General features: G+C 36.5%; 1 protein-coding gene across 1 annotated transcript; it reads right to left on the bottom strand.

The window, feature by feature from the left end:
* Positions 1-335: 335 nt before the first annotated feature.
* LOC131365823 (uncharacterized) lies at positions 336-14,200 on the bottom strand. Its single transcript, XM_058409697.1, has 12 exons — positions 13,790-14,200; positions 10,145-10,259; positions 9,743-9,793; positions 8,834-8,977; positions 8,574-8,660; positions 5,049-5,130; positions 4,794-4,930; positions 2,868-3,014; positions 2,695-2,781; positions 2,285-2,360; positions 1,183-1,259; positions 336-1,089 (listed from the first exon to the last, which is right to left on the bottom strand). The coding sequence occupies exons 1-12, from the start codon at positions 13,876-13,878 to the stop codon at positions 1,021-1,023; spliced, it is 1,161 nt and encodes a 386-aa protein (XP_058265680.1). The 5' UTR covers positions 13,879-14,200; the 3' UTR covers positions 336-1,020.
* Between the last annotated feature and the right edge of the window lie 223 nt (positions 14,201-14,423).

Here is a 14,423-nt window from a genome sequence, read left to right as displayed (position 1 = left end):
ATGGTGCCCTGAGATGGACAAGGTTTCCCATCCAGGATTTAATTCTGCTTTACATCTGTTGTTCCTGGTATAGTGGGATAAACTCCAGATCAGCAGTGACCCTGACCAGAATAAAAAGTAAGTCAACTATAGCTCAGTTACTTTCCTTGATGTTCAGATTTATTGCTTTTTAAAGAAAGGGGCTTGATTCCAAAACTTGTATCCAGGCAGAGAGTCTGTGCTTGCATTCACTCTAATGTTCACCTCACAAAGATGACTTTCTCACTTTCACTTGAGGCTATCCTATTCCAGATCAGCTCATATCTCTGGCCCACAGGCATGAATGAGACAAGGTATGAGGTAAACTGAATAGCTTTATTGTGACAGCAATACCAAAGAACGTTGGACTTCGTTTCTCCAGGTTTGCGACTGTTCTAAATCAGAGTAGTGACGGTTGCAAAATAAGAGCTGAGCTTAATAAGATGAGAGATCTACTGCAGCAGCTCAAGAATGTGCGTCTAATGAAAGTAATTTATTACGCCTCAGAGAAGCATTTTGTTTTATGAAGAAAACAAAGCTGTTCAGAAAGCAGGCAAGTTCGTGGCTTTGATCGGTAAAGGCACATACATGCATTCTGCAAGAATTCACTGGCATCTAATGAGGTGTCTAAGTAAATCTAAACATTTTAATTACATTAAGATGAAAAGCATATCTGTACAAGTTGCTGCATGCAAATCTAGAATATTTTTGTTGGACAGAAACTGTACATGGCAGAGCAGATTAAAAAGAACATGATTCTGTTTAAAGGTAATTTGAAGACATAAGGTTTCCACTAATGCAGACCACAGGTTCCCAGACACTTGCTACACATGTTTACCCATATAACAGTCCCAAATAAGTGCAGGTAATTATATGATTAGTTGATTTTGGTACGTCAGAGCAGGATAAACATGGAATTTGCAATACAGATGCTACTCCAGAAACCAGTAGTAACCTCTGGGAACCTGTGCAGTGACTGTTGTATGCCTTTATTTTCTGACATCAGCTTCTGCGCTTCTTCGGTATGAGAGGCGGAGGTGTGTGATTAGGAAAAGTTTGTGTCTTATCAGGCTGAAAGAAAAACATGACACATAAATCAAATTTGAGCTTTGCAAGTTAAATTCGATTTGGGATTTTGAATTTTGTTTGATTTTGCATTTTTACCTGTTGTAATTGGAAAATCCAATTCTGGTAGTCTTCTGGGTAAGTGCATGAGACCAATAGAGATTCCATCAATTCTCCTTAAAGAAGAAAACAAAACAAAACCATTCAACATTTATTTTCTGTGCTATAATTTCCTACTTCAAATGTTAAAATATTCCCAGGAGGAATTTCCTTTTCAAAAGAGCAAAAATGTCCCAGGCGTTAGCAGCTATGTTCTTTATTTAATTTAATTTATTTATTTTAGAAAACTCACTAATCAGGAATATCACCATGATTCCTGTCAAAACCTCCACTGTGTAATGGGGTCAGCAGCTTTTCATTGCTACCATGCACCGAGTACAGGATATCTATCTATCTATCTATCTATCTATCTATCTATCTATCTATCTATCTATCTATCTATCTATCTATCTATCTATCTATATATATATATATATATGTATATATATCTGCTACTGATGCTCTGTAAAGCCTCATAAAGGCTCTAATCTGAGGTGCTGTTAATTGGTGATCTCTGAGGCTGGTAACTCTAAATGAACTTCTCCTCTGCAGCAGAGGTAAGTTTTGGTCTTGCTTTCCTGGGATGGTCTTCATGTGAGCGAGTTTCATCATGGTGCTTGATGGGTTTTGCAAATGCACTTGACAATACTGTTCTTGCAAGAACTATTCCAGAACACCTGACCTTCGTGTCTTAAAATAACAACTGACTGTTTTTTGTTGTCATTACATATGGATTACTTAAGTCCATGTGTGTTATTTCATAGTTTTGAAATCTCCAGTATTGTTCTAGAATGTAGAAAATGAATATATATATATATACATATGAAATATTAAATGCTTAGGAAGGTGTCATGTGTATAACCAGAAGAACCAGACTCAAAAGGGAACCTCATCTAGTTGACACCAGATTTTCTCTTTAACTATGTATTATATGGTTAAAAAGGTGCAATTATGTAACCAGGAAATTCATCCTAGATATAAGATAAAGTCTACTTTGTTGAAGTTAGAACTGTTTACTGATGGAGAACAAAACTGTTTGTGGCAGCTGCAGTCCGCAAACTCTCATAACTATTGGTGTCCTAATGCCAACTTACAGAATTACCTGTAAGCTCAAATTCAAGTCTCCCATGCCGGGCAGATTTCTCCAAAGCTCTGATACTCTTCCGTGGCAGGCGACCCTGTAATATGAACCTGTAATCAGTTACCAGTAACAAATACGTTGTTGGACAACAACATAATGCTGACCAACATGTAGAGTGGTCCAGAAAATACTCTTAAGGATCTTACAGTTGGACAAAAGATTTCTCTGCCTATTACATACTTCAAGTCATAAAAATATTTCACAAAAATGATGATGAAAATGTTTTGATTTACTTTTTAGTCTTAGCTATCTTCCAAGAAACATATCAGTTCAAGAAATAACCAGATAATCGAGAAAAATCCTAATTCAATATATTACAATAACAGAAACTACATTTTTTTTCCTAAACTAAATCGCTCATATACTCTCACCTCGTATTGAACCCAGAGCCTCTGACTGTCCACAGACAGGATAAGGAGATCCAGGGGAAAGAGCACTAAGAGACGCTCCTGAGATCCCTGCAAAAGCAAACCCTCACTTTGATAGAGAATGTAATTTAACTATAAAAGGAGTCATGTGTACTTATCTGATTTCTCTCACTCACCTGTCTCTGTGTATTGCTGATATGTACCAATGAGAGATAGGCAGGTTGGCCCATGTGCTGGATAGGGGATCCCTCCCATTGCAGTATGGGAGACCTCAGCAGATACCGTTTTAACTCCTCCCTCTTCCAGTTTTCATCACATGGCAACTGAAAAAGAGAGAAAAAACACTGCTATTTTGTCTTTCCATGGCTGGGTTGAATAAATATAACAAAAAGCAATTTGCTAAAGTCTGGGAGTATGCAGTGTACTGATGTGTGGCATTTTGTCCTCATGATGGCGCATTTGAGCCAATTTTCTCAAGCACTTCATCTACAGCTCGAGAGCAACAGTAATATCTATAATCTTTTCCAGAACATCTTATTAATAACCCAATTTAAAATAACCATATCTATCTGCTTATACATTTACATTACCATTAACCATACATACACAGGTATCAAAGTTTGTGAGCTTGAGAATTTTTTTAATGATCTTTTATATTTGATATCTTTTGTATATAAAATGGAATCAGATTTTTATTTAACCAACAAAATAACACACAGATATTATATTTATCACCTTATTTATCGAGGCAAAACAATTAGAATTTAAAATGCCCATCTCGCAAAAGTATATGAATTTTCGCTTTTGTTTCCTGACTTTCAAAATTTCAGAAAGCAGGAAGTTTATGCTGTGAGTATTCGCAAGTTTCAAACACACATTCAGAGCACAGGTCAAACATTTTACCACTTAAGCACTGAACCACCTACAAACATCAGCCTCAATATGGTCTAATGTTCACTGGTTGGTTTATTGAATCAAGTTATTTTTCCACATGTCCATTACATGGACAATAATTAAGTTCAGCTTAGTACTTGGATATTTTATATACCCTTATTACTACATCTAAAACTAAAGTAATACTTCTAGCATATAGAAAGTATAATAAGACACTTCTCTTCAAATGCTAGCTTAAAAAAAGTACACGCTTGTGTTTGTTTTCAAACGCTAGCACCACTCGTACTGCTCTTCATAGGACAGCATACTAAATTTACACTTACACACTTCTCTACAAATGTTGGCACATAAAAGTGCACACCACTGTACTGCTCTTCAGATGCTAGCATACTAAATTTACACTTGCACACTTCTCTACAAATGTTAGCATACACAATATACACTAAAACACTTCTCTTCAAATGGTAGCATACTAAATGTGCACTCATACACTTCTCTTCAAATGCTAGCATACAAAATGTACACCTGCACACTTCTTTACAAATGCTAGCATACAAAATGTACACCTGCACACTTCTTTACAAATGCTAGCATACAAAATGTACACTCAAACACTTCTCTTTAAAACGATAGCATACTAAATGCACACTCAAACACTTCTCTTTAAATGCTAGCATACTAAAAGTATTCTTACGTCTTTTCAAATGCGAGCATACAAAATGTACACAAAAACACTTCTCTTAGCATACTAAATGTACACTAAAACACTTCTCTACAAATGCTAGCATACTTAATTTACACTCACACACTTTTTTTCCCCAAATGCTAGCATATAAAAAAGTGCACTAGTGTACTGCTTTCCACAGCAGAAATATATTCTTCTCACATTCACTCTCCAAATATACTTAGCCATGCTCGTATATCAAAAGTACATCTCTTCAAATATATATAGGAAATGTGGTTCGGTAAACCCACACAATCAAAAACCGGAGTATGAGACTGAAGCACCAGAGGAGATCATGATGCCTTTTCCACACTATTTTTTGTAATCTTCTACAACTTTTGGTAATCTTGTTTGAGGAATAGCATAGGTTTACATACTTTTACTGACTACATTTAATACTGGAGCATGTGGTCAGCAAATTCATACGATGATATGGCATTTGTGCACTATTTCTGACATGCTTGTACATGTGTGTGTGGTGTACCAGATAGGAGAGAGCACTGTGTGAAGGGCTGAGCTGCTGTCTGAGGGACTTGCATCTCCTGTCCTCTATATTCTCTATCCAGATCTTTCGCTCAGCAGCACTGGCACACTTGAAAATCTTAGAGTCCACCATGGGTCCTGTGCAGGACAACAAAGAACAAAAAATGTCTTAATCTATTACCCAGTCTATATATATATATATAGTTTTTGTTGCGCATTTTGTGACAATGCTTTTAACACAGGAAGATTAACTAACCGCTGATCTCGAACATGTGTAGAGAGCAGGGGTCCTGCTGAGAAATCACTTTCACCTCAATTGCTGACAGAGGAAGTATGCCCTGCACACAAAGTATGATCAGAGTGACAGGTTTAACTCCAATTATATGAACTGAAAACAATCATACAATAGAATATTACAACAAATTAGTGCAGTGTGCATTGGAGTGTGCATGCAAATAGAAATCTCCCATTTCTCTCAGTCACATTGCATGTAATACACATGCAGTAATGTACACTACTGTTACTTATGAAGATAAGTAACTTATCTACAACTTTTTTTTTTTTAAAAATTATGAATTAAATTAAAATACTTTTATTTTTGCTTTATTGTGTAAATCCATTTAACTTCTCATGTCTGAAACATTCTTTTTTCATGCTATAGATTATGAAAAACTTTTATTTTAGTGTCCCAGAACAACCCTGTTACCTGAAACACATTCACCCCCAAAAAATATTATTCCTCAAGTCACATGATCGACAGGAAGTTGTGTCATCTGAATTTCCTGAAGCTCATGAGAAGACAAAAGAAGTAAGTTTCCTGATCGTGTTTATTGTGTTATTTTGATATGGACTTATTTACAACACTGCGATCCGAATTAAAAGTCATTTAAAAAAAAGAAAAGCCAACAATTTAAGATTTAAGCCAACATTAATAATCTCATGCCATTAGCAAGGATGTTAGTTAACCACATTTTTTTGTATTTGCTAATTCGCTGCTAAAAAAAGAGAACTCAACCTTTTCTCATTAAACAGCAAAATGCAGCCACTGTCAGCAAAAACCTAGTTAAAAAAACCCCAAAAAACAAGGAGAAATATTTGTCTGCCTGTTGAATATGTGATTGCAAAATAATACAAACAATTTTATAAGTTACAAAGGTTATATGGTCTCCCCCGGTCATAAGATAAGTAGTGGCGAAATGCCTAACTGACTCATCAGTGACCAAAGGCCTGACTCAGTTCTATTCTGCATGTTACACATTAAATTCTGTTGCTAATAGGTATTAAATTAAGTCCTATGTCTAATCACATGATGAGTGATGTCCTTCATTATTCATCAGACTTTTCACTAACTAGCTAGTCGGATGACTGTCAGGTTTCTATGATATTAACTTTTATTAGGAACACTATACGAATATAGAGTAGCTCTGCTCTCAAAACAGCCCCAATTATTCATGGCATATGGATTCCACAAGATGTCCTTTTAGATTATGGTCCATGTTGTCCATGTGATAGAATTCCATCATTTCAGATTCACATTCTTGCTATGAATCTCCCATGCTACCACAGCCCAAATGTGTTTTACTGGCTTCAAAGTCTTTAACTGTGAAGAACACTGAACTCATTGTCATGTTCATGAAACCAGTTCGCTTTGTACCATCTTTCGCTTTGTGACATGGTGCATTATCATACCAGAAGCAGCAATTAGAAGACAGGTAAATTGTTGCCATGACTTGGTATTAACAGGACCAATGTGTGTTACAAAATCATTCCCCACACCGTTACACCACCTCCACCAGCCTGGTTGCCTGCTGCCAAATTCTGACCCTTATCTGTGTGCCTCAGAATAAATCAAGATTCATCAGACCATGTTACGGTATTCTAGTCTTTAACTGTCCATTTTTGGTGAGCCTCTTCCCACTGCAGCCTCATCTTTCTGTTCTTAGCTTAGAGAAGTGGAACCCAATGTGGTCTTTTGCTGTTGTAGCCCATATACCTCAAGTTTCAATGTGTTGTAGTCTTCTATTTTTTCAGTCCAGACTGATCTGTCCATTCTTCGTTGACGTCTCTCATCAACAAAGCATTTCCTTCCACAGGCCTAATGCTCACTCTTTGTTTTTTCCTTTATTGCATTATTCTAAGTAAACTCTACTGACCGTTGTGTGTGGAAATCCCCAACAATCATGCCATGGTCAAAATCATCAACATACAGTTATGCCCATTCTGATGGATGATGTAAACAGTACTTGAAGCTGCTGGCCTGTACCTGAATGAGTTTATGCATTGCTCTTCTGTTACATGATTGGCTGATTAGATAATGCATGAATGTGTAAGTGTACAGTAAGTGTTCCTAATAAAGTTAATGAGAAAGTGCTGACAAGTGCCCCCCCCCCCCTTCTGTCGAATTCTATTTACATTTTTAAGATTTGTGGAGATTTGTACATATAACTTATTATGTGCACAAAGTATGGTGCAATGTAGCGCGTGATTGGTGCAAGGTTTTACAATTTATCAGGCGATCAGTACAGTAACACTGACTGTGCAGTCATATGATACTTCTTGAGATCATGATTTTTCTTTATGTTCAGTTTCTCAGCCAAAATCTGATTAAGTGTATTTGTGGTATTGAATGTTTGACGTATAATATCTGCAACAGGAAATATGTAAAGGTCTTGTGGATTGTAGATACTGTGCCTATAATATAAAAAAATTACCTTCATATTATAACGTATGTGAATCGCTTGTTTTTGGAGATGTGCAATTCATATTGGTCAAGCTTTCATTGCAATAATCCCCTTTCTGGGTAAATGTAGAGAAAACCAAATTATTCTAGACAGGAACTAGTCATGACTTTTAGATACTGTGAAGTCAGATACATTGTAGGTATCTTGAGACTTTATGTACTGACTGAGTTGCTTTCAAATACCTTAACTGTAACAAAACTCACTGTCGTTTAATACAGTGACATTAAGGACAACAGACTTCTTAGAGTTGGGAGACTGCTATCTAGATACGGATTCATTGCAAGGCTACAATGAAAATACCATTTTTATTGTGCAACCCAGTAATGGCTTTAATGTGTGGTAGACCAATGCTTCCTGAATTGTTTGGCTGAAGATTATTACTTTTCACTTTGTGCCACTTAATAGCTCTAAAAGACGACTGCGGCAATCGAATCTAACTGTTTAAAGGGAGATTATGGCCTGATTATGTCTCTGATTTTCCATGTGGATGTGTCTCAATAAAGAATCAATTCAATTTCATTGCAGTTTGATTTGGTATAGTGCTTTCAGCATTGTCACAAATCAGCTTTACAGAAATCTGAATGTACAAAGCTATAACGAGTAAGCCAGAGGTGATTATGGAAAGGAATGAGTCCCTGAGGTTACATAAGGAAGAAAGTTCAGTATATACATTCTCCATGCCAATTCACCTGTGGTTCTATTGTATTGTTTTAAAATGTCTCTCTGATATAAAAAGAAATCGCTGGATTATTTTGTGTTTCTAAAGTATTGTGAGTCTTGAGAGAAAGCTTTGAATCAAAGACTACAGTGATTATTATATACATGTCAGCCTCAAGAGACAGAGCTGGCAACCCTTCCAGGTCTGTGGTAGTTATGGGGATGCTAAAAATACTGGCTGTTAGTTGTTCATTAAAAAAAAAAAAGCAAACAGGAAGACGTGATAAATTACCTTGGTGAAGTGCAAAATAAAGAGACACACTTTGATAACGACAAAAAGCAACAGGATGTTAGAAAGTAAAATGTGGTTTTGCAGGACATACCTCATAGATGAACTCATGAGTTGAGTTGTCCAGGGCAAGTATTAATAAATGGAAAGAAAAAAGAACCAGATATCTTTCAGTCAGAACCTGTGGAAAGATGAGATCCATTTATATCCATTTCCTTAGACTGAATATTTCCAATACTTCACAGATAATGTGTTTTGTAATTTATTTTAATTGCGTTTTTTGTCCATTTTGTTTATTTTTTTCATTTTTTCAACTTTTCCAAGTGTATTAACCAACAGAAACTACTTGGTTACCTTCGTGTAGCTGTTCTGTAGAAGCACTAGAGAAGAGTAAATGATGTCTCCATAAGCATGGAGCTCTCGTCCCTCCCAGTCTCGGACTGGACATGCATACAGCTTTTGGTGTAGCTCCTTTTTAGTCTGGCACCAGAGTACCATCTTACAGTACACAGATACAGCAAATTATTAGGAACACATGACTTCATTATCATGACCTGATATATTAGGAATACAAGACAATGGGGCTGTACTTTTATAGGGTTATAACCCATGACAGTGCGGTGTGATGCAGCAAACTGGATTATTTTTCAATAACATCATGTCCTGGAATTTTTTAATCACTATTATGACACACCAGTTTTTACCATATTTATTTTTAAAATGACACTAGACCACAAAACAAAAAAAGTTATTTCCTGTTAAGACTCATGCAGTCATTAAGAAAAAAACGATGTAACAGAGAAGCTGCAAAGCCTTCTTTTCTAACACAAACAAACAAACAAGTAAATAATATTATGAATAAATAAATAAATAAATAAAAGTGCTTGCACTTTTTTACACTGTGCCTGAAAATTAAGCTTTAGCTCCGACTGTAACAAAGTGCTGACACTAGGAACTCCTTCCAAAAATACTAAATAAACAGAAAAATTCACCAGATCAGCAATTACACATGATTTTTAAATTTCTTTATAATCTTCCCTGTGTAGATGGGATTATCGAAAATATGACGTATTAGAACAAACCCAATAATATAAACCTTGCAATGAAACTTCTCAAAGCATTAATCAACATCTTCTGATTTTAACATACTGTTGTTCAACACATTTACAATCAATATTTCTGATATAGTGATTAGTTTATATAGAGCAGGAGAGACGTGTATACCTGGCACGATGCAGGTATGTATTAAAATTGCAGACGTACCTGTGAGATCCTTTTCTGAGCGGACTGCTTCACAGGGATTGGATCTGGGGCCTTAAGTGAAAGAAAGAAAAGAAAGAGAAAGAAAGAAAGAAAGAAGAAATAGCCTTTATTTGTCACATATTCATTACAGCACAGTAAAATTCTTTCTTCGCATATCCCATCCTTGGAGGTTGGGGTCAGCGCGCAGGGTCAGCCATGATACAGCGCCCCTGGAGCAGAAAGGGTTAAGGGCCTTGCTCAAGGGCCCAACAGTGGCAACTTGAACCCCTGATCTTCCAGTCAACGATCCAGAGCCTGAACCACTTGAGCCACCACAGAAGCATAGCATTATATCAGTAGATTATACATTATTTATATTGTCATTCTGAAAGCAATAATAGGAATATATACATATATACATACATCACATAAGCGTTCCTCTTTTGTAAGATTCCTAGCAGGTGGAGAGCATGGTGGAGTTTCATCTGTCTCATTCTTTAATGAAATCTGCAGCTTGCTTTCTCCTAAAGTCCACAACCTAGAAACAGCACACAATACTGAAATTCCAATTGATTTCAATTGAAATGCTTAAGCTAGCACTTTCATTTAAACAAAATAAAAAATAAAGAAAAAATGAAGAAAAAAGAAAAAAATCTTCCTACAACAGAGTTTTAGCCTGATAGTGTTTTTAGCCCGTGGCTTGTTGAACCAGTATCGATGCATTCACTAACAGAGACTTCAAAAGCACTTCTGTAAGTAGCTCTGGGTAAGAGCATCTGCCGAATGCCATAAATATAGATCATAATATATACAGCTCCAGTTAACTTAAGCAAAAAAAATAAATAATCCACAAAATACTAACACTTCTATTAAGAACCCAAAGTATTTATACTGTATTCATATTTCCTTAGCTAATATTAATAATAACTAAAGCATTAATAAATGTGTTCTCTCTAGGTTTTGATATTTTAACGAACTGTGCTTTTTCTGTCATTCATTAAAAATAAGCCTTATAATATCTTACACTAAATGAGTGTTTCTAATAATCGGGTTAATAGTTCAATTTACAGAATGTAACTGTTTGAACTTGCTGTTTAACATGACTAATAAGCGTTAATTAACTGTTGTCTTAACTATTTCACGTTTGAACTGCTTTTAAATAAACATTGGTTAATGCAAGTGTTCATTATTTATTTAATATTTAATCGTAGGTTTAGTCAGTACACGAGTTACTCTGGTACTATGCCTCATGGTGTATAAATACATGTAAATTATTCTATTATTTAATATCAGGGAATCATAATGTTGAGCATTAGCAAGGTGCTAATTGAACAATTTGGAGCTTTGCGCATTTTCACTTCAGAGTCATCTGCACCTTTACCCTCTTTATGGCACACCCAAATATAATCCCTGAAATACCGCACCATCTGCATAGACATGTATCAGATTTATTCATAGTACAGTATGAGCAGGGTTGCTAGGTTTGTGTTTTTTCCTGAGGCATTTGGCTGTTTGGGGGATATTAGTGGCTTGTTTTCTCACATGTAATGGTGGTTTGTCACTGAATTTATATAATTTGAATAGGGGCGCCGTATCATGGCTGACCCTGCGCTCTGACCCCAACCTCCAAGGATGGGATATGCGAAGAAAGAATTTCACTGTGCTGTAATGTATATGTGACAAATAAAGGCTGTTTCATTACTAAATACAAGACCATATTAGGACCTTTAATTGCATCTTGTTCATTCGGTTGGTTTTAAAGAACCATTTTTGTCAATGATCTGGCCGCCTTAAGCAGGAGTGTCTGAAATGATAGAGATATCTCTGACTTTACCCCAGTCTGATCACAGGTCATTGCCTGTGTCTGTGCTGTCTGTGTTCTCTCTGTGTGTGGGTCAGTTTCCTCTACCCTCTGTCCCCAATCTTCCAAAAACATATCAGTAGCTGGACTGATATGATATGGTATTTGGCACTATAGAAATTATCAACCACTTTGTGGTACCAGATACATTCTTCTACTTAATGAAACTTATTTATACCTACTACTAATTTAGGGAAGTGGTACGTCAGTGGTTAAGATGTTGGATTACAGCTCAATTGTATAAAAATGAGATTAAACATTCTGTCAAAATGCTGTAAATGTAATCCAGACCAGAGATTTGGCTACTAATGATATAAGGTTACGTTTACTAATTAGTTGTCTCATCCTGAGCTACTTCCTCTGTGCATCTGCTTTGCCCAACCAGACGGGCCTCTAAACATAAGCTGATTATTTTAAGAGGGCAGTGAGGGGTAAATAGTGACCATCCTACTCCCACAGGCTCAGTATCTCTGCTTGTAAGCAGCAAAGTTCTTTTTCTAGAGTATTAGAGCATTCCTTGTCATCTACTGGTTTAAGTTGTTCAGCACATATGTTAAGTGGTTTTGTGTTGCCTCGGGCATCCTGTCATGATGGGTGTGGGATTTTTTGCTTAAGGTGCTGCTGTGGTTGATCCCTATCACTCTAACAGTTTGAACACATCCATTGTGTAAGCCTCTGATTACCTCCCAGCTTAATCCCTGTAGTTTCCTAATGAGAGGATTGATGCACCCAACCCTGTGGAACCCACTAGACTGCTCACAAACGCTTTACTCTTTCAGTTATTCGCACTATATTAGTGCCGCTTCATAAGTTGCAGAAGTGGTTCTAATTAGGTTGAAACAGCATGGTTCATACCAGTGGTGTAGCTGATGGCATACACCCACAAGTATTTACATATATTTATATGCAAAAGACTAGATATTTTAGCAGGGCTTTTTGTGTACTTTCAAAAATTGCTTTAAAAATTGGTGTAAGTACCTAAAACAAATGGTCTTTTGCTAGCTTATTAGTATATCCGTCCTCCACGTTGCCAAATGTTCACTTTTGCCTGATTTCATCCAGCGAATTATTTTTCATGTGCTGTGCAGCAGATGATAAAACGGAAATTCAGTTTAGTATAACCTGAAAATCTCATAATATTAATGTATGCAGAGAAAAAAAACTAAGCTGAGCAAGGTAGCCAAGACTAAATAAACAATGACTGTATTTACACCGTGTAAGATTACATCTGGATTTGGATTACCTATTTATTTCTTATATTAACAACCTCCTGTAAATTATTTTGGGCAAATTATTTCATAGTTGGAGCACAAACAATACAATTCTGTAGCCTGTGTGTGAACATGTTCTATTCGATCAGTCACAGCTGCTAGATCTGATAGCTTTCCAATGATTTTATTATATTAGAACCCTTTTAAGAGACTAGGAATCTTAATAAGCTAATAAAACATTACAGAACCGTTCTATGTTGTATAATTATACTTGGATAATTAAGGTTCTTAAAATATGATAGGAAAACACTGTTGTTGGTTTCTACATAGAACCTTTATGGCTTCCTCCTTGAGTTTTCTAAACTGCTGCCTAAATAAAAGGAAAATAGTGAAATATATTTATAATGTGTTCTAACTAAACATTATGTTCATGTTGGAAACATCAAAATATTCATCCTTCTCAGGGCAACCTGGTTGGTTTTAATGACTTTTGATGACTTTACTAATGGTATATGAACTGATGAACAGTATGCCAACTAATTCAGACACGTCCTTTTTAACCTCAACAAGAGTAGGTATATCTAAAATGGCAGGCACATCGCTGACTACCTGTTTAAAATCATTACTTGCAAATATGGTATCCTCTGGAAAACCCTACTAGTGAAAGTGAATTTAATGGTGATTGTTAAAAAATGCAGCTTAACTTTATCAAGCTAGGTTAAAATCTTTAATATTCAACAGTTATATAATAGGAGAAACTGACCGTTAGTCAATTTTTGAACTTATCATTTTCCCTACAGATAGCAAAATAAGTCGTGCTTCCTGATACATCGACAACTGTCTAGTCTAGACAGTCTAGACAGATTTCATTATTTTAAAACCTCACTGGCTTTCATGTGCATGGAACGTGTCCAAATCAGGAAGTACAGTACAACATGATGCACATCTGACATGTCAGGGTAAAAAGAGTTACACTGATGGAAGTCATGTGCTTACCCTACTCCATCAATCTCCAGAAGTTCGATCTCGTCTGGACCCACGTCATCGATTCCTTTGGTTATCGGGGTTACACTGCAACATCCCATGTCTGCTGAATCCTCTCTCCTTAAGTTTTCACTCCACTCTTCCACACACCGTGGCTTTTCCACTGCGCTACACACCAAGAGCCATCTGCCCCTGTGCCCCAAACACCCCAACAACCTCTCTCAATCCCTGCTACGTAACCGGCCAAAGAGAAAGCAGGGCAAAAACAGCTTGGGTAATAGCAATAAATAGGGGTTTAGGATAGGTCTTGCCTCGAAGCCTTTCTGTGCACAAACAAAAATGGGAAAAAACAAATGCCGATGAATTGTTAAGAGAAACAAACAGAACCATGTGGTGCTTTCTTCCTGTCAGTTTGAGCAGTGACGCAGCTGTGGCTAACACAACTTCCTCATCAAGTCTTCGGCAGTTTCAGCATAAGCTGTCAGGCATCTGCCTCTGTTCCACCCTGTTCCACCTCTACTAATGTAACTATTATTTAAACCTAGTGTGACATGTGGAGGAGATATACCTTCATGTACAGCACTGCTCATGTAATACCAAGATCAAATGATTACATGTTGGAGAACACAGACATTTGTAGTCACAA

This window comes from Hemibagrus wyckioides, linkage group LG15, assembly GCF_019097595.1.
Source record: "Hemibagrus wyckioides isolate EC202008001 linkage group LG15, SWU_Hwy_1.0, whole genome shotgun sequence".
NCBI classification, from domain to species: Eukaryota; Metazoa; Chordata; class Actinopteri; order Siluriformes; family Bagridae; genus Hemibagrus; species Hemibagrus wyckioides.
This window is presented reverse-complemented; position numbering and strand designations above follow the sequence as displayed.

Coding starts and splice junctions, on each gene's coding strand:
- LOC131365823 (XM_058409697.1), bottom strand. CDS start 13,878: ATGGGATGTTGCAGTGTAACCCCGATAACCAAAGGAATCGATGACGTG. Junction 2,361..2,694: donor GGCTCTGGGTTCAATACGAG/GTGAGAGTATAT, acceptor TTCATATTACAG/GGTCGCCTGCCACGGAAGAG. Junction 1,090..1,182: donor GGATTTTCCAATTACAACAG/GTAAAAATGCAA, acceptor TTTTTCTTTCAG/CCTGATAAGACACAAACTTT.